This window comes from Pseudopipra pipra, chromosome 3, assembly GCF_036250125.1.
Source record: "Pseudopipra pipra isolate bDixPip1 chromosome 3, bDixPip1.hap1, whole genome shotgun sequence".
In the NCBI taxonomy this organism is placed as follows: Eukaryota; Metazoa; Chordata; class Aves; order Passeriformes; family Pipridae; genus Pseudopipra; species Pseudopipra pipra.
In genome coordinates, this window is record NC_087551.1 from 18,202,457 (window position 1) to 18,221,584 (window position 19,128).

Here is a 19,128-nt window from a genome sequence, read left to right on the forward strand (position 1 = left end):
TAGCTTGTAAAATAATTAGTTTGAAGATGAGCTTGAGAAGATTTTTTGCTCATAGTTGTTCTAGAGGCTGACTCTTCTGGACTCTCTTTATGCACAGCACCAATTTTTCTCAATTTCCACTTTAAACATGTCACAACCCTTTTATTTTATCTTCTCTTCTGCAAAGGAAATATTATCTTTCAACTAAGAGGTCTTGCCTCAAAGAGCTTTTCTGCAAAGGAGCATTTAACCTGCTTCACACTTCTTCAAACACCACTTGTGTAGGATGAGCAGGACAATTTTTTTTAACCTCTTCTCATAAGAAATGCAGGTGGATGGGGAGAAAGAGGTAATCCAGCCATTTTCTGCCCCCTTCCAGCTTGAATGCTCTTTCCTGAACGTGGCAGCCAAGATAAGGCAGAGCAAACCTGGGTAAAGGCTCAAGCAGCATTTCACATACTAATCCTGAGTTTTCCCTCCTCTTTGGAAATGCCTGGGCTGGCACAGTGGGTGGGTCACGGTTTTGGATCCATGATGCCATCAGCCAGCTCAGGTGGTTACAGGTCATCATTCCAGGGGCACTTCTTCACAGATGTTTCTGAAGTCCCTGCTTGCCTAACTCAAACAGCTGCTTCTTGCTCAGCTCACAGGAGGCATCTGGGTACCCCCCAGTGGGGTACAGGCAGCAGAGAGCACCCAGCTCCTATATCTTACTTTTGCAGTTGTATTCATCATGACACTAAATCATAAAGTCTGAGTCAATATAAGGAATTAACTGCTACTCTAGGGTATTCCATCATGCTACAGATTAAACTCTTTCCTGGGTTTCTCAATTAGCTTATTTCCTCTGATACAAGAGCTGTTATGCCAATTCCTTCTGCAGAATATGCACCTGCACAAAGAAACTATGTCTTGGCACAGATAATCCACAGGGAACCAGGAAAATGTTAGTACCTTCTGAGCAGCTTTGTTTTCCTAGACTTTCTGCTCACCTCAGAAATCATACAGAATCACAAAAGTTCCTCCTGCTGTTTGCAGTATGCAAACACTGCAAGAAACGTGTGAGTCACTGAGTTTCCCAGGGGCACCACCTTCTGCTTACCGGGCAACCAACCCAGCAAACAGCTCCAGCTGCGAGACACGCAGGCTCCAGGGAGGGCTGGGCAGGCCCAGCCTTTCCAGGATGAGGAGTGGGCCAGAGAAAGCACTCACCTCCTTGCAAAGGTCCCAGGAGACTTCAGCTTCCATTACACTCCCGGGCAAATCTCTGGTAGTAGTCCTTGTATGCTGGTTCAAGTTCAGACCTTTGAAGAAAGGGTTAAGAAGAAGAAATAGGCCCCCAAATGTTCCTGCTGTCCATTGAATATTCTCCAAAAGATAGGAATGGAAGTCCCACCGTCCTTCTATGAACAAGGAGCTTTTGCCCTCTTCCAGACATCTTCTAAGTCCTTGTCTCCCCCAGGTCTGCTGACTTGAGTTTAGTCAAAGTACTGCAGGTGATTAACTGTGTCCTGCCCAGCCACGCTTTGCAACCCACATACCCCAAATGTCTTCCCCCTCTGGCTGCATTCTTAGTCTCCTGAGGGCATTAACAAGCTTAGCAAAGCAGCTTGTTTTCACAGCTTTATTAAAAAATCAAAATAGCAAAGCACAAACTAGACCATCAAAATTACCACCGTGGTCAGCCTCAGAGGCCCAAGGTACCTATGCGGTTTGGGTGAGTGGAAAACGAGGAAAAGAGATAAAAAGCAAAGGAAGAATGGATTGCTGAACCAATACTGAGTCTGGCAGGACCATGCACAGCTCTTAATGCTGGCGTTTTAGTCTAGGTGAGAGTGTGACTTAATGGTGTGGGGATCAGATTAGCAAAACCCCTATTTATTAATGAACTTTTCTGCCTTGTAACATGTGTGTTTTTAGGTGATTGCTGGCTCCTAGCTGCCATCGCATCTCTCACTTTGAATCCAGATGTTCTGTACCGTGTTGTTCCCAAGGATCAGAGTTTCCAGAAGGACTATGCTGGAATCTTTCATTTCCAGGTATCTATATGAACAGAGTATTGAGAGTAAAAGACGAAAATTCTATTATTTAGCCAGAAGCAGATTGTTTCTGTTTTTTTTTTTTTTGTAACAAGCAAAATAGTCAAGAATTACAGTGTGTAAGTGAAATTGATGGAGGAGAGAGAAAGAAAAGAAGAACAGAGTGAAATAATATTAAATGAGACCTGCTCACTGGCTAGGTTCTGCTGTCTTACAGCTGATAGGGCTCTGGGAAATTAAACAGTTTTTGTAAACTCAGCTGAACCATCAGGCTGTGTGAGCCCAAACCAAACTCTGTTGCTGCCAACTGTTGAGAGTGAATTCAGGTTGATGTGATTCCTTCTCCTCCCCTCGCTGTGGTTATGCCTGTATTTCCTTGCCTGCAGACCCAGTGTGTTGGGATTTAGCCAGCCTGCTTTGAGTAGAGGTTAGGCTCAGGTGTGAGCAGCGTGGATTCACCCTGCAAAGGGAAAGGAGCTGCTCTGGTGAGGAGAGGATTTATAAAACACATACCTTCTACCAGCTCACCTTAGAGTGTTACGGTGTGAATTATCTTCTCTCCTTTCGGTACTGCATCAAATTCTGGAATAAATATTGCTAGCTTTGAGGCCAAAATTTAGCATTAGCAACGTTTCACATGTTTCCCAGTATTTACAGAAGGGATTAGCGCTATTGAGTGCTTCCCCTTCAGATGACCCCTCCTTGCAGCATTTTTGCAGGGGAATTGTTTTTTCTTCTTAAGAATTGATCCTTAAGACAGTTTAGAGTAACCTGTCTACACACTAGCTTTCTGGACTCTCCACCATGTAAACTCTGCATGGAGCACAGTGAGTGTTTTTGATGTTATGTGCAACAAGATGCCGTTAATATTGTCTATCAGCAAAATTTAATATAGCATTAAGAAGCCTGCTGAACACTCCACAGGGCTGGGAGGAGTTTGCCTCTATTACAAAGGAGGGGAATCCAACATGGGAATGAAACCTTACAGCGACTTACGCAGGAGGAACTGATGACAGGTGAAGGGGTAGGAGGATGGTAGTGTGGAGCTATTATGGGCACACCAGCACTCACCACCTTTTCCTTTCTTCTTTTCATCAGTTCTGGCAGTACGGGGAGTGGGTGGACGTCGTGGTGGATGACAGGCTGCCCACCAAGAATGGGAAGCTGGTCTTCGTGCACTCGGAGGAAGGCAACGAGTTCTGGAGCGCTCTGCTGGAGAAGGCCTATGCCAAGTATGGTGGCTAAGCAGGAGGCAGCACTCCTGGGTGTGCAGCTGTTGGTGGGCCAGGCACTGTGATGTTAGTCACCACACACTTCATTCAAATGCAGCCCCCATTCCACCCATTATTTACAGTTCCCTCTAGCTCCATAAAACCTGTTGCCAACTGTCTGTTTCAAGGGGCTTTAATTCTGGTGCCCCTGATGATCACCCAGACCGAGAGATACTAAATGATAAATCCTTCTTTCTGCGGTGCCTTGTGCTTACAGGTGGAGATGATCCCTTGAATAGGTCTTGTCATCTCTCCCACAGGTTGAATGGCTCTTATGAAGCTCTCACAGGAGGGTCTACTATGGAGGGCTTTGAGGATTTTACTGGAGGCATCTCTGAGTCCTATGAGCTGCGGAGGGCTCCTTCAAACCTGTACCAAATCATCCAGAAGGCTCTGAGAGCTGGGTCGCTGCTTGGCTGCTCCATCGATGTAAGAGACTGACAAAGCTTTACTCTCCTTCCTCCTCTTCTCAGGACTCGAGTCCATACTGTAACAAAAGCTCAGATCAATGTTAGATGTAGGTAGGAAGGTCTGATATAAAAGCAAACCACAATTAATGTCAGACCTTTACTGATTTCAGTAACAAAACCTTCGGATGAGGTTCTAAATAGCCATCTCTTGTCGTGACTCCCTATTTACAAGACAGCGTAGGATAATACCTAGAACCACCAACTGCTCTTCTGTACTGGTCTTCTTGAACCCCATTTTCATTCTCTATCTTTTCACGTTCAAATTTTGTGCAGTTTCAGCTCCAGACACTCAACTGCCAGAGACAAACTCTTTGAGACACTTTTTTGGAGCCTGTAGGCTGATTCTGGCTTTGGTTTTCAGTCCTAAAGATTATTAACACCTGTAATACAAACACTCGCAAGTTACAGAGGATATTTGAACATGTTTTGGAAATTTCACATCTTTCACAACCTGTTTCATTATCTTGTTTGAAATCCTGGTATATAGCATATAGAATTACCAGAGTTCAAAGTTTGATATATTAGATCTTGACTCAGGCAGGCTAGGCCTGTGCTCATATGAACATGTCTTTGCAGATGACTGGGTCTGTAGCCTGAGCTGGGAGTTGGATTTAGATTTAGATTTCATTGTACATTTTTGAATTTCTTCTGTGCTAGGGCTGCATATTGAGGGGCATGAAACTGTAGAGTTGAGCTTTTGCTGTAGATCTCACCTTTATTTAATATACTTTGCATCAAGAATGTTGGTATTCATTGTGCATACCACTTTGGATGTCTTCCCCCATATTAAGTTGTTCATGAAAGTCGAATTCATACACAATATATAGTCATAAATGTGCACACTTTTATTGCTCCAGATAACTGCTGCAGCTGAAATAGAAGCAATCACAAGTCTGAAGCTGGTAAAAGGACATGCTTATTCTATCACTGGAGCAGAGGAGGTAAGCCAGCCTCTCTGGGGCCATCGTGCAAAACAGCTTGGGGGTGCAATACTGCAGTGCCTTCAACTTTCTGATGTCTTGCTGTGACTGACCAAATAAAAATGTTGCTGTCTTATGCACCCTCTTACAGAGAAAAAAAGGAAGCACCTACAGTACTTAGCCAGGTCAGAACCTCTATGCTTGTAGTACAATGTGCAGTCAGCAACCTGTATTGTACCAATAGGCTGGGATACAACATGTAAAGGTGTGCCAAGCTGTTACCAAAATGGAAGGTACAGAACGGAGAAGCAGGAGAGTAGGCAGCCATTTCCCACGTGTTTATACTGTGTGTGGGAGCAAATACTTTACCAGTCAGCATTGACAGGAAAGGAGTAAAAGTCTCTTTCATAAACTCTGCTGTTGGTCTCACCTTCACAGTGAGCCCCAGATGTTCCTGCTCCTCTGAAATTGGAATCATTACAGAGATGTGCATGCAGATAACCTCTTTCCAACCTTACCATGTTGTGCAATGTCTTCTGCTTTTGAGGATATAGATATTCTGCTGTTTTGTTGCTCATGTTTTTCCTTGCGGGTCGCTGTCATGGTATGAAATGGTGAGTGCTGCAGCTAATGGCTCACTTGGTGGAACAGGATAATGTAAAATAAGGGTGGAAGGCATCTAGGTGTCTTTTAACTGCTGCAAATTGTAATGGACTGCATCACTCAAGTACAAATCATGTTTTATCCTGTGTGAAAAGCAATTGCCCTGTGATGATTGGAATAATGGAAGTGCTCAGGCTCTGTTTGTTGTGGATCTTTTAGGTATATTACCGAGGACGGCCAGAGAAACTAGTGAGGCTTAGAAATCCCTGGGGTGAAGTAGAATGGACTGGAGCTTGGAGTGATAAGTAGGTTTTTATATGTCCCTACTTCTCTGTCTTTGGTGTATTTTGGAATCTATTAAAAATTAAATTGGGACTATGCAGTTAATCCAATCACAAAGCACATTTAGGAGAGATATTAAATCAGTTGGAATAAAACACTATTAATTTATTACCAGGGCTAGCTATTGATCCATTCTGTCCAGGGGGCATTATTACCTGCCTCAGGCAGAGCTTTCTAATAAGAGAGAACAGCCCTTCTTTTACTTGTGAGCAGCCCAATGCAAACCATACCCATCTCATTTTGCAGGACAACTTTTCTCAAATTGATCCTACCGATGGTGCCAGGACCCTAGTAAAATATACAAACCAGTCCTATTCCTGTGAGTTACAGCAAGGTTAAACCATTGTGCCTCTGCTTCAACTCTTAAGGTTGTTTGGCTCCAAATCAGACCAGTATTTGGTATCTGCTTCAGAATCTTGAAAAAATAGAGAGGTTGACTAACCTGAGGACACGGAAGTTTGAAAATCCCTCTGAAACTGCCTGGGCTTCAACTGTCTTGGAATCTCAGGAGTGTGACAGTGACAACACCTCTTTTATTTTTGTATTTAGAATGACATAAATTTTACCTTCTTTTGGGCTGCAACATATTTTTTCTGCAACACTTTGAGATTTCAGTTTGCTGTCCTGACTGACTGCAGCCTGGGTGCTGGTGTATCATAATTAAGGATAGAATATAGAGATAAACATTACAATTAGTCTTACTTTTATCAGAGCTGCTTTGCTCAGCCCCAAGATAAGGTGCCTCAGGCACACACACATGCCATATCCTGATTTTGTCACACCTGTTTTACCATGGGACAACTCCGCTGAGGCAGGTGCAGAACTGCATTGTCATGTGGAAGCAGATCAGAGCAGAATCCATCTTGAGCAAATTAACATCAGAATAGGAAGAGAGCAATTCTGTGTTCTGCAGTATATTTTCTAATTCCACCTTTTTGCTTTCCAGTTCTTTTGTGACCCCAACATGGACCTTTTATTTTTCCCTAGGGAGAATATCAGGCACTCCAATATATCTTTCAGTGGAGAAGCTCTGACTGACTTTCAGGCTGTGAATTTCCTAACCCAGCCCTTCTGCAATGTTTGTACATTCTGGCATCTGGCAGGGATGATTCAATTTAATGCTTATTTGTTGCAAATGTGGTTACAGTCTGATTCCAGCTCAACATAGTCAGTTTGAAGTGTGTACTGTTATTTGGAGGGGCACAAAGTGTATTTGTTGAAGAAATATATACTCCTTTATCAGCCTAAGAAAGAATCTTACTCCGATCTCATTGTAGAATAAAATGCAACAACTGAACAGCTTGCTTTTGTGCTTTGTCTGCAGTGCTCCTGAATGGAATTATGTTGATCCCAAACAAAAACAGGCTCTGGATAAGCAAGTAGATGATGGAGAGTTTTGGTGAGAATTGTTCATTTAGCTTACTGTTTTGGACATTTTTTGTGCTTTAGGCAGTCCTTTCAGTTGGATGGAGAAAAACTGCCAGCACCAAGGGGGTTAATAATGACATGTGTGCATTGTTAGGCTCTTATTTATCTCCCTTTTTATTCAAATATTACCTTTTATTAGAGCTTGCATAACTCGGTGCTTATCCAAAATATAGAGACCAGATGGTAATAAAATTAATGAGGTGGCAAGAATGAACCTCAGCTGCTCTACATTTTGAGGTTTGTTTGGTTTTTTTTTTGCCTAAATGCAACACACTAATGAAAAAGTTGAGATTACTAGCTTGGGAAGAGTCTGTTTACTCAGACCTAATAGAAAGCCTATCCTATCCCAGTTATTTGATTATATGGATCAGTACTGAACCTATATCACACTGTCCTAGACTTGAAAGATAAACGGCCACTGTTTTCCAGTGCAATCAGCGATGTGGGCCATAAGGCACTGGGAAATGAGAACAGACCTCTGCTTGCAGCATGAAGCAATCAAGGTCTGTCACTCATGCAAACCTACTAGGAATGGTGAAAACAAACATCAAAGATAGGACTAAAGCAAAACACCAAACTGAGACTGCTTTCCTACAGAGTGATGCTTTCACAAGGGCCAAGTCTTACTCCCTTTAAATGGAATCTCCTCGCACATATTGTTTCACCAGTTTCAGTGAATTTATTTATGAAGCATGATCCATGAGGGATTCCCCCAACTGGGGATGACAAAATGGTATGACTGAGCCCATAATGTGTAACAGCCATTGAGAAAGACTGTCTCCAGAAGATACACCTCATTTAGGGAGTGGGTAATTTTGTTTCCCAAAAGCCAGTTCTGAGTTCCAGAGTTCAATTCAATGTGGCTTTGGGCAGCTCTGTAGTACCAACCTTTGCTACCCTGTTCAGAGAGGCGCCCAGTTGCAGTTGCCTCATCTGTTGCAGGTTGATGGACTAACCCTGGTCTTTTTGTGTGCCAGGATGGCGTTCGCAGATTTTCAAAGACAGTTCTCCCGCCTTGAGATCTGCAACTTGACTCCTGACACGCTGACAAGCAACGCGGTCAATAAATGGGACCTGACCCTGTTTAATGGACAGTGGAGACGGGGTTCAACTGCTGGGGGCTGCCAGAACTACCAAGGTGAAGACCCAGCCAAATGGGCATTTGATGAAATCCCAAACAAAACATTTGAAAAATTAATGCTTGTGAGCTGAAGGGAGGTTTGGTGGGAAGGGCTTGGAGCAGCAGCAATTTCTGCGGGGTTTAGACAGTAAGCAAAAGCTTGGCAGTCTAAATGGAGATCTAATTCACGCTTATTTCCTCATCGGAGATTACCAACCCACTAAGCAGTTAATTTGTGGCTATATTCTTCTTTTTTCCTCTGCCTGCTCTTCCTGCTTACATGGCTTTTGCTACTGGCTGGAGTAATCCTCTGGAGGGTTGGGCAGGCCAGGAAAGTAACACAGTTCAGTGGCAGTGTTGTTTCCCATTCATTTTCAGGTTAGACCTCTGGAGAGGCTGTCTGGCATTTGGCCCTCTTGCAACAATAACACCCTGAGCCAAGGACATTTCCTGGAGATAAATGACTGTCTGGAATTAACTGCTCCTCCCAGCTGGTCATTAGTTCCCAGGAAATACTCTGGTGCTTTGATTTCCCATGGCTCCAATGGATACTCAGCATAGATGTGAAAACATAAACCTATATACCTCAATGGAAAGAACTGGAGAAACTCCAGGCAAAAGTCCTTCCAAAGAGATATTCTCTGTAGATCTAGTGACAGCCATCTTTGCTACAATGACAACAAAGTCTTCTCCTTTCTGTCTTGCCTTGGGAATTCTTAGCAACATACTGGACCAATCCCCAGTTTAAAATCCGGTTGGATGAACCAGATGATGACCATGAAGGGGATTTGAATGAGCCATGCTGTACTATACTGGTGGGCTTAATGCAGAAGAACCGCAGGGGACAGAAGAGAACGGGAGAAGGTCTGCTTAGTATTGGTTATTCACTCTATCAGGTAAAGTCTGTTCCTGATTTGAAAGGCTTTGTTCCCTGTTGTGTTACATTGGAAAAGAATCAGCAATGCGTTACGTCTTGACATTCAGCACCAAACTTCAATAAGAACTGGATTTTGAAAAATTATTCAATTTCTTCTCCCCTGTCTTCCTGACCCACATAATATAGGAAGATTCAAATAAATCTAGGCTTAATTTTTGTCCCACTTTACAGGATGGCAATGTAAAAACTAGAGGCAATAATTTAGCTACAGTCCCATTGAGAGTCTTCTCTTACAAAATCTGAATGAGGGCATGGTCAGGGTGCCTGGCAATTCCAGATAAGTGTTTCTGATTACAACCTGTCGTTACCACTCAGTAGTCACTTTCTTTTTCATTATTATTTTTATTAAATTTATTATTAATAAATTTATTATTAAATTTTTTTTGATTCATTGGCTACCATATGCTATTGTTCTGATTCAGTAATTTTGGGCCTTTTTTTCCTGATTTTCCTGGTGTTGCTTCTGTCTCTGAAAATATAATGTAGGGGGAAAAAAATCTACAGTGTAACCTCTAATTTCTGTGATGTGAGAGGGGAGAAGCAAACATAAAAATTTCCAACCAGTACTATCATTCCCAATATCATATGTGGAGAAAAGCAATTAGATGTTGTATAGATTCCACTGGATGAAGATCGTTAGCCAGCACAGGTTGGAGCAGGTGGGAACGGCTGACTTTTGATAATAGATCTTGTGCAAAATGGTTCAAAACTAGGAAAGGTTTTCCCTGGTGCCTAAGTGTCTTCATGCACCCCTGGTTCTCACTGAGCACATGGGGCTGCCACCTCCATGGTGCCAACCACTCTCACCTATTGGCATTTGAATTTGCACATTATGGATGTCTGTTTGCTTGTATCACTGAATACAACGCTGAAGAACCTTTTGTGCTTTGCATCTAATCTGTTCCATCTGCATCCTCTGTGATCTTATCCATCGTAGACTCTTAAGTCCCTTAAGTGAGTCTTAAGATGCTTTTGTAAGTCATGTAGCTCAAAATGCCTACAGACAGTAAGTGCACCTGTCATCCAGCTCCTTCCTTCTGATGACCCTGCTGATTATAGGGGACAACACCTGAGGTCTCTAGGGGTCACTCGGGTCCCACAATCATTGTATGGGTGATATTTTTAAAGGCTCTTTCAGGACTTGGTAGGACATTCTCTTTGACTCTCACTGGAATCTGTGCTCTCATGATGACTTAATTAGTTTCGAAATGCTACCTTATATTTGGAGATGCAACATAGCAATTTAGTTAATTTAAGAAAGTTGCTACTTGTTATAATTGCCTCACAACAATCTCATCATCCTTAGGCTGATTCCAGTATCATATTCCAGTAACAGTAGACTAGTAGCTTTTAGGTCTGCTGTAATAAATTCTCTGGTTTTTGTTAACAAAGTGAGGCTAACTTGTTGACCTTCCTGACTGAGCATTTAAAGGCTTACTCAAATATTTCCAACCGTCAGTGTAATTCACCACCATGTCTGGAGAAAAACAATTAAATGTTCTATAGATTCCTCTGGATGAAAATTCTGTTTTTCTTTTGGAACAGCTCTAGGACAAGATAGAACTTCAAGTATATCTGATATTATAATATGTGGTTGTAAATGAAAATTAAAAAAATGTGTCTGAGGGAGGCTTTAGCCAACTTTTTTTCCCCTACTTTTAGATGCAGGGGTATAACAGCCCTTTAACACTGGCTCTTTCCCTTCCTTTCAGATTCCTCAAGAGGTATGTAATTTCTGCTGAAGACTTCTAGCCTCCAGATGGGCACTTCCTGTGGCACTGGAGAATATAGCTGCCAGGAAGACTTCTTCCTTACTAATGACATCTCACTGGACCAATGGCTCAAGTTCTGAATAGAATAACCATTTTCAAGGGACTGGGGCACAAGGATTTTTTACAGATATCTGACTCCCAATCTTGACCTCATTTATACTTGTTGAAATTTGGTTTCCACTAAGTTTGTATAACAGAGGTCAGAATTTGTCTGTTTAGTTCAGGTGAAGGTAGAACAGGATCTCTGCACTCTAAAATGTAGCCAATGTTGTTTAGAAGAAATACCAAACTCTGTGGATCCATTCCTTTTACAGTTCTGAGCTGAGGGCTCCTGGTAATGAACAAACCCTGCTCAACTTTCCCTAATCCTCCCAGATGTCAATACTGAGGCAAGGAGACTTTTCATTGCTGAAGAAAGAGACCCCAGGGGTGTCTGGCAGCAGGAATAGCCTATACTCGTTACTGAGGTCCAGCAGCCTATGCTGCCAATTTTTCTTTGTCTTTTCAGCCCTTTTCCTCTCTCAGTAAATGAATGTGTGGCCATGTAGCAATTAAGTGTGTTCTTTTAGCAACCTTGCAAATGCAAAGGAAAAATCAACTTTATATATTGAAAAAGATATGAATCTGTCTTCTTAATCTTTGCAGCTCTACTTAGCTTAATATTGACTGAGGGGAAAGGATGGGGCTGTTAAATAAATACCAAATTGGATCTTATCTTCAGAACAAAAGAGGAAAAAATGAATATTTTTCTACAGTTTAGAGTGGAAAAAAAGCATATTTTTCTACAGTTTACAGTGGAAAAACTGATGATTATACAATGTTTAGTAACATCTTTGTATGCTTTGGTCTTAGACAGAAACCTTATCCCTATGCGATGCTTCCCACCCTGTATCCCACATAGCACTTTTCTTGTGTCATTGAATCACACTTTTTGAAAGACATCTTTGTGCAGCAAAAGTCATGAATAGGAGTTTTATAGCAGAGATGTTATTCTTACACTACTGTTTCTTCTTATGTCAGTGTTTTATTTCATGAGCTGTGCAACATTTCACTTCCTTAAGAGTATATTGGTATTAAGGAAAAATTAAGTACTGTTTTCTGCAAAACTAATAGAAGTTGGGTAAACCATCTAATGTGGCCTCAGAAGTCTCACCCTTGTGACTACTACTCTGTCCTGTTTGCTATTTTTTTCTGTCTGTTTAAAAAAATCAGGGACTGCAATTCCTGTGCAGTTAGGAGATTTATTACATACCATAAATTGCTCAAAAATATTCTGAAACAAACAGGCTATGAAAGCAAAAAATGCTCAAGACACAGACAACTTACAGTGTACTAATTTGATCAGATATGAGCACACATTATGATATTTCTATTTATTTTATATATTACCAATTGTAACAAGGCATGTGAAAAGATAATCTTTATAGAGAAAGATCCTTGCCCTTTCTAATTATCTGCCTGTTTCCCATGACAGAACCCTGGTGGTTATCTTTGTGCCATCACTCACAGATTTATTGTTTTACGTGAAGAAAAACTTGAGCTGGCTTTAAAGCACTGAAATCTAAATACGGTGACTGGCTTACCAGGGAATTGCCAAATGGTTCCTAACAAAAACACGTTTCTCACAGCTGGAGAATGACACAGAGATTCATGCAAGCCGTGCATTCTTCACAAGGCACCAACCAGCAGCCCGGACTGATCCTTATATGAACCTGCGTGAAGTCTCCTGCCGCATGAAGTTGCCCCGGGGAGAGTATCTCATTGTGCCGTCCACTTTTGAGCCTTACAAAAACGGAGAGTTCTGCCTGCGAGTTTTTGCTGAGAAATGCGCTAAAACACGGTGGGTCCCTTCTCTGTAGAGCCTCCTCTTTTCCTGGTGAGGCACATGAAGGAAAAGCTTGGATGTTGCGCCCACACTCTGTGCTCAATCTTTCCTCTTAACCAGCAAAATAGGCCCATTTCTAGGACTAATTTTCTTACCTAGTCTACCATATGTGACACACACACCCATGGAAGAGAGTGATGGCTCTTCAGATGGCCTCCACAAAGCACTCAGGTGGTAACTAGATCCCTCAGGTTTGTGCACAGTTAAAGAGTGCAGAATTTGGGAGCATGATGATGAGGAGATGGTTTTAAAAATGTTTGTATCAATAGCAGCCATTGAAGGAAAAAACAAGAGTCTGAATGCAAGACAAGAACGACAAGGCTGGATTTCCCAGGGGAAATATCTTCAAAGAATTGGGGCAAACAGAGATGGGGGATGGGGAGCATGGGAAGCAGGAAACGTGGGGGCTTGTTCTGTGCATTTGTTAACACCTTATAGTCAAACAACTTGTTCTGCTAATTATTTTAAAGGTAAGATTTTATAGTAGACTCATAATTTCTGGTTGTTTTATTTTTTTCTTTTCTTTTTCCTTAGGATGATGGGTGATGTGGTGTCTGCGAAACCATATGAGGTTAGATGAATTAACTGGGCAGATCTTTTTGGTTTTTTTCTTGGCAGACTTTTCCTTCATAATGGAGGGTAAAACAGGAGCAAGACTTTAATTTCTTACCTGACCTGGGGTTACAGTATGTTTTTATGGTCAGGAGAAATATTTTTTATTTTTGGAAGTTCTTTTCCTATATCCATGTCTTAGTTTCGCATTCATGTACCTGGGTCACGTAGCACAGAAATTGCACCCTTGTAGACTGGGCTGGAGCACATTAGATTGTCTTTGCCTCTAGCACAGGTAGGAGAAGGCGGGAAGGGCACAGAACGATCCTTCCCATAAAAACAAAATCTTCCTGAAGCCTGAGAGAAACTGCAGAAGCAGACTTCCAAAGAATTGCTGTGGCAGAGTGCAGCAACGTTTTCCCTGTGGCTATTTTATAAAACTATCTTGGTAGAAGGAGAAAACTTTTTCATCAGCCTTAGGAAGTATTTACTCTCAACTGAAGCCAGCCCCTGGCTGCTCATGATTTAAGTAGTGCCTCTGTTTTGCCAGGACTGCAGAGCAAGTGCTCCTTTGCTCTTGCTGTGAATATGCCCCTGTACAGTGTCTTTATGATATCCACAGCTCGCTTTCTAGAACCACCTTGTTAACCACACTCTTGGTCATCTCTGTTCTCTAGCCTTGTGTCGATAACAAAGATATAGATGATGAGTTCAAGACTCTGTTCCAAAAGCTCTCTGGAGAGGTAAGTGGATTAAAGTGAACAAAAAAGACGAAGACCTGTCTGTTAAGATTATGCAAATATTTGACTTGCCAATTCCTTTTGCTGACTGGTCTTCAAAAAAACCAAGTATTTCTCCCCTTTTATTAACTCACGGCTTCAGTTCAATTTATTTTACAATAGAGAAGATTTTCTACATTGTTCCTCTTATTGGTGCAAAATATGATTTTTCCCCTCAGTAATGCAGGGCAGGGAATAACTTTGAAAACAGGGGTGATAGAAGTGAGGACTGTAAAAATATTATCCCACGGTGAAATAAATTACCTGTGGAGTTATCGTATAATTCTGACAATTGCCTAGCTGGCCAATTCCTTCCTTTTTCTTTAGCCCCAGGAATCAGAAAACTGTTGGCTGAGCTTTTTCTCTATTTATTGTATTTGAAAAATAGTATCTACAAAGCCCTGCTGAGCTAGCCTGTGGCTGTCACGTCAGATTTTCTCTTAATGAACAGGTGACCACTGGTATCAGAGAGGGAAAACATCTAGTTAGTTTAAAAGACCTTTTTGAATTTTGAGAGGGCAATTTTACTATTGTTTGGTTGTAGTTTTCACACATGGAAAATCTTAAATGTTCTCCTGAACCTCTTTATTCAGTCAAAACCTGTTAAAAAGTTGCCATTTACTGGGTCATCTCACTATAGCACCTAACAAACCACTTATTTCCCACTTAAATGCCTAGAAAATATTAATTGTTTTTTAAGATCTTCTCCCTCTAATATCTGAGGGTAAATATATAGTGTTAGAAAAAACTTAAAGGGTTTACATGCCCTAGATATGGAAGGGAAATAGTCTCTGAATGTCTGACAGCAAATGAATATAACTTGTTTCAAATAATTTCTATGTTGATACCTAAAGTATGTCTTGCTTTCTGTCCAGGACTGTGAAGTGACTGCAGTTGAACTTCAAACTATCCTAAACCGGGTTTTGGCAAAGAGTAAGTAACATTATGTAGTTCCCCTTGGATGGAGCTGGGAACGGGATCTCTGCTGACAAACCCCAGCTCTATCAGCTAAGGGTGATGAAAAACTGAGTTTGTGTCTGCCCCCAGCTGAGTTTCTCCTGGCTTGTAGAACATCTAAATATGGGGTTGGGGGGGCAGTGGAGGTAATACTACCTGGCGCTCCCCTTCGGAGTGCTGCCAGGAGATGTTCTGCAGAGGCACAATGTTCCCTGTACTTTCTTTGGGGAACCACCATGGGAGATGTGGATAGATAAAGGCTCAGCATCACCAAACCCAATAACATTCCCTCCCCCTATGCAAAAAAAAAAAATAAAAAAAAGAGAAGCCATATTAATCAACTGAAGGGAAATAGTGGAAGAAATGGCAGAGCATTTGCTTTGCTGCCAAGATTTTAAGGTGGCTGACATCTCCAAGGTTGACTGCAGAAAAATATCTCTCTAAAAGTATTTCTGACTTGGACTTTTACTTCCTTTTTGTGCAGGAAAGGATGTTAAAAGTGATGGATTCAACATTAACACTTGCAGGGAGATGATCAGCCTTTTAGATGTATCCTTTGAAGGTCATTTCACCACCTCTAAGGTTTCTGGATCTCCTTTGCAAAACTCCCTGACAAGATGGGCTAAGTTTACACTTCAATTGTCCAGCCACATGGCTGAAGGCAAAAAACTCAGCCAAGCAGCTCTATCAGCTCAGGGTGGCAGAAACCTGAACCATTTAACAATCAGCTGCTTCTCTCACCTTCTCTGCATGTCTCATTGCTTAAACTTTTCCCTAAAAATAGGAGGGAGAAGAAACAGGGACTTTCTGGCTGGATGCTCCTGATGCTTGTCAGGACACAGGTTTTAAGCACATCCTCATCTGCCGTCTCTAAGTCAGGTCCAGCTTATGGAGCACTGAGCTTGCAGCAGCAGAGGCAGCCTGGGGAGCCTTCCAGAGGGGGAAGGCTACAAGTGCATGCTGTGCCTCCCTCCCTTCTGCTCAGCTGGCAGGACACATGAGAGCTAATAAGGTTTAAGTAGCCAAGGGAAAAGGAGAGGTCAAACACATGTGCTAGTGCTCCTTTGATATGCTGAGAAGGTGCACTGGGAGAGTCAAAAGCCATGCTGCCAGGATCATGCTGTTGTTGGTCTCATGGCATGGTCATATTGAGGCCAGCAGGGATTAGCTGTGGATCTTGTGGATAACTGGCCGTTAGGAGAAGTGATACCATTCCCTACACTCCACAGGCTCCCCAAGCTAATGGGAAACTCAGTAAGAACAGCGTCATGGACTCCAGATCCCCGTTTCTGCATAATTTCCCACTGGAAGGGATGTTCAAGGCCCTGAAGGACGAGGAGGAAGACTTTAGCCTCCTATTGACTCTCTCTTCCCCTGCAGTGCCTGCCTCTGGTTTCTAAAAATTGTCCATTGTGAGGCCAGTCTCTTTTTTCCCTGAGGACTCTAATCTACTGTTAACTGTACAAAATGTGAGTGGATCTAATCATGCTTATATATTTAGCAATCCCATATATCATTCCTTGAGAGTGCAGATAGCCTAGAAATTCTTGGCATGCCTCTAGCTAAGCAAATGTAAAGCTGTGGGCATGTCTGTGGGAGATGGAGATGCATTACAAATTAGAACTAAACTGGCATTAAGATGACACTGTGATGGGTGATATGTTTTTATCAGAACTGATTGTTCTCCAGTTTTGTTAAGGATAGAAAAATCCTGATTTTTGAACTATGCCTTAACATGGCCCAGACTGATGGGACCGGCACCTTGGGACTTCTAGAATTCAAGACACTTTGGATGAAGATTCAAAAGTATTTGGTAATATAACATTTCTGACTGTCTCACCTTCCCTCTCAGCTCTGAAGTACAGATCCAAAACTGAGATAGGGTTAAACCATCACAGGCATAAATATTTTGAAGCCCTCCTTCTCCCAGCTGGAGTTTGCTCCAGGCCTCTGAAACACCACTCATTCAACAGCGCACAAGCAAATTCTCTTTCTCCTTGGCCCCACCACTCTCCTTATGGAAAGACAGATTAACCCTCTTTCATTGTTGGCAAAGACAGCTCTCTCTGCTGCCTGCTCTATTAAAGCTCATATGAACATATCTCTGCTGTTGCAATATGCTGCATTGCTGGCTGGGCATAAGCAAACACAAGAAACATATTTTTAGGACCTACAAAACCCTGTTTTTTTATTTTTTAAATCTTGTAGAAATGCTGAATTATTTTTCTGGCAGAGCATTTAATATCCCAAGAAGTTCACCTAGAATCAAGCAGTCTAAAGGAAGGCCAATTTTGGACCTTCTTTGTGTGACATCCCTTTCAGACAAGCCTGCTGCCACCATACTTGATGCTGGTCATCACAGAGCGTCTGTCCTGGAGTTTGATGAGGCCCTAGCTCTATCCTAGGGATTGTCAGCAAAGCAAGCATTGAGACCCAAATCAAGTATTATCTGTAGGTCTAGGTGGCATCTAATTCTGGATAATAGCACACTGGCAGTAGGAAGCATCTGTCGTCGTGTCCGAAATATGAAGCAAAATGGACTTTCTCTCTTGCAGTGTTTGCCAAATGATGGGTATTTTCCTCAATGGCCTGTCTGCCACCATATAATACGAAGGCAGGCAGGCTGCCAGCCCATGGGAACATGTTTCCCAGTCTGCCTTGCTTGCCAGCTACTTGAAATGTTTCCCTTCCTCATTAATGTTTCAAAGAGTAGGAGCTTGGGCTGGTAGGGGAAACCCTTGTCCCAGCCATCAGAAACCCAAGGCTGTGTCTGCACAATGGTGACTGTGGACACAGCAGAGGTGGGCATGATTGTCCTGGCGTTAACCTGGCATTAATCTAGCTACATGAGCAGGGAGGATGGCACAGCACGGACTGCAGAGTGGACTAGCAAACCAAGGTTAAACCTTAGAGGAGCCCTCTGGTTAGTCCATTTTGGCTTCTAACCCCTGATGAGCCTTGTATTAACATGTCTTCACTGCTGCTGTGACCCAGCTGGGAAAGCCCAAGCCTGCCTCCCTGTGCCCACACCGTCACGTTGCTGCGTGGGCACACACTGAAGTGCCCTCTCCGTATTCCCTTCTTCCCCTCTGCTGCAGGCAATCTATAAGAAAGTGGATAGGGACTACTCTGGTACCATGGACTCCCATGAGATGCGAAATGCCCTCAGAGAGGCAGGTGAGTGTACTGCTCGGGAACACTGCCAGATCACCAAACATTGGAAGAACAGTGGAGACTTTTAACGGCTTTTCTTCTCTCCCGTCACCTAGATCACAGCACTGGCAGTGCCATTCTCCCTTCCTGAGAGTCACATACTGCTATATCTTTGGCTGTTATATACATCAAACCCTGTCCTCTGTTCTGCATTATGAACCACTGATACTTTTGTCCATGCTGTGACCGTTGCTTATCCATCTGATTATTACTTGCTCTATTTTTGGCCTCATTATTTCCTAATCCTAATTGTCCTCTTTCAGAGCTATGCCCAAACTCTCTTTTTCCATCATTTCCTCCCACCACCTTTCTCTACACTAGAGAAGGTGCAAGCCTGATCAAGGCATGCCCAAGTGATGTCCTCTGTGATGTGTACTATTAACTTTTGTAGCAGTGCTTGCCAGCTCGGGGGCATCGAGAGGAGCACTGTTTTTTTGATTTGTCTTGTGCTCAGTGGAGTTTATGTGAATGATCCAGAGACAGAAATAGCACTAATATGGGCCTGAATAGAGCCCAATATGTTATGTGAGCAATTGGCTGTGCTGCAATCACTGCTATTCAGCTGCAGTGCCAAGACTCACTAATTAGGGGTTTATCTGGGGAACATAGGACTGGTTATGCTGTGAAACAATGTGAAATATGCAGTCTGACAAAATGCTGTGGGAGAACTTTATGCCTCTCTTCACCCAGCACAATGGCACAATTCCTTTTGGAAAGGACCCACAGAGGTAGGTGATGGCGTCCAACAGGCCTTTTGAAAGGAATAGTTCTGACCTTCAACCAGGTCTGCCTGCAGCTGCAGCAGCCCAGGGATAAGTCACATCAAAGACAGCATATTAATGTGCTGTGTCAGAGATTCCT

The 19,128-nt window shown here is 42.5% G+C and overlaps 1 protein-coding gene across 1 annotated transcript in view; it reads left to right on the plus strand.

Moving 5' to 3' along the window:
• Positions 1-19,128, plus strand: part of LOC135411026 (calpain-8-like) — a 30,488-nt gene that overhangs the window by 8,905 nt on the left and 2,455 nt on the right. Inside the window, exons 3-18 of the mRNA XM_064648121.1 lie at positions 1,900-2,018; positions 3,117-3,250; positions 3,550-3,718; positions 4,617-4,700; positions 5,502-5,587; positions 6,949-7,023; positions 8,030-8,190; positions 8,893-9,068; positions 10,822-10,833; positions 12,510-12,721; positions 13,301-13,337; positions 13,996-14,061; positions 14,973-15,030; positions 15,539-15,603; positions 16,799-16,867; positions 18,153-18,231. Coding sequence (XP_064504191.1) covers positions 1,900-2,018; positions 3,117-3,250; positions 3,550-3,718; positions 4,617-4,700; positions 5,502-5,587; positions 6,949-7,023; positions 8,030-8,190; positions 8,893-9,068; positions 10,822-10,833; positions 12,510-12,721; positions 13,301-13,337; positions 13,996-14,061; positions 14,973-15,030; positions 15,539-15,603; positions 16,799-16,867; positions 18,153-18,231 — 1,602 coding nt within the window. The remainder of the gene's footprint in view (positions 1-1,899; positions 2,019-3,116; positions 3,251-3,549; positions 3,719-4,616; positions 4,701-5,501; positions 5,588-6,948; positions 7,024-8,029; positions 8,191-8,892; positions 9,069-10,821; positions 10,834-12,509; positions 12,722-13,300; positions 13,338-13,995; positions 14,062-14,972; positions 15,031-15,538; positions 15,604-16,798; positions 16,868-18,152; positions 18,232-19,128) is intronic.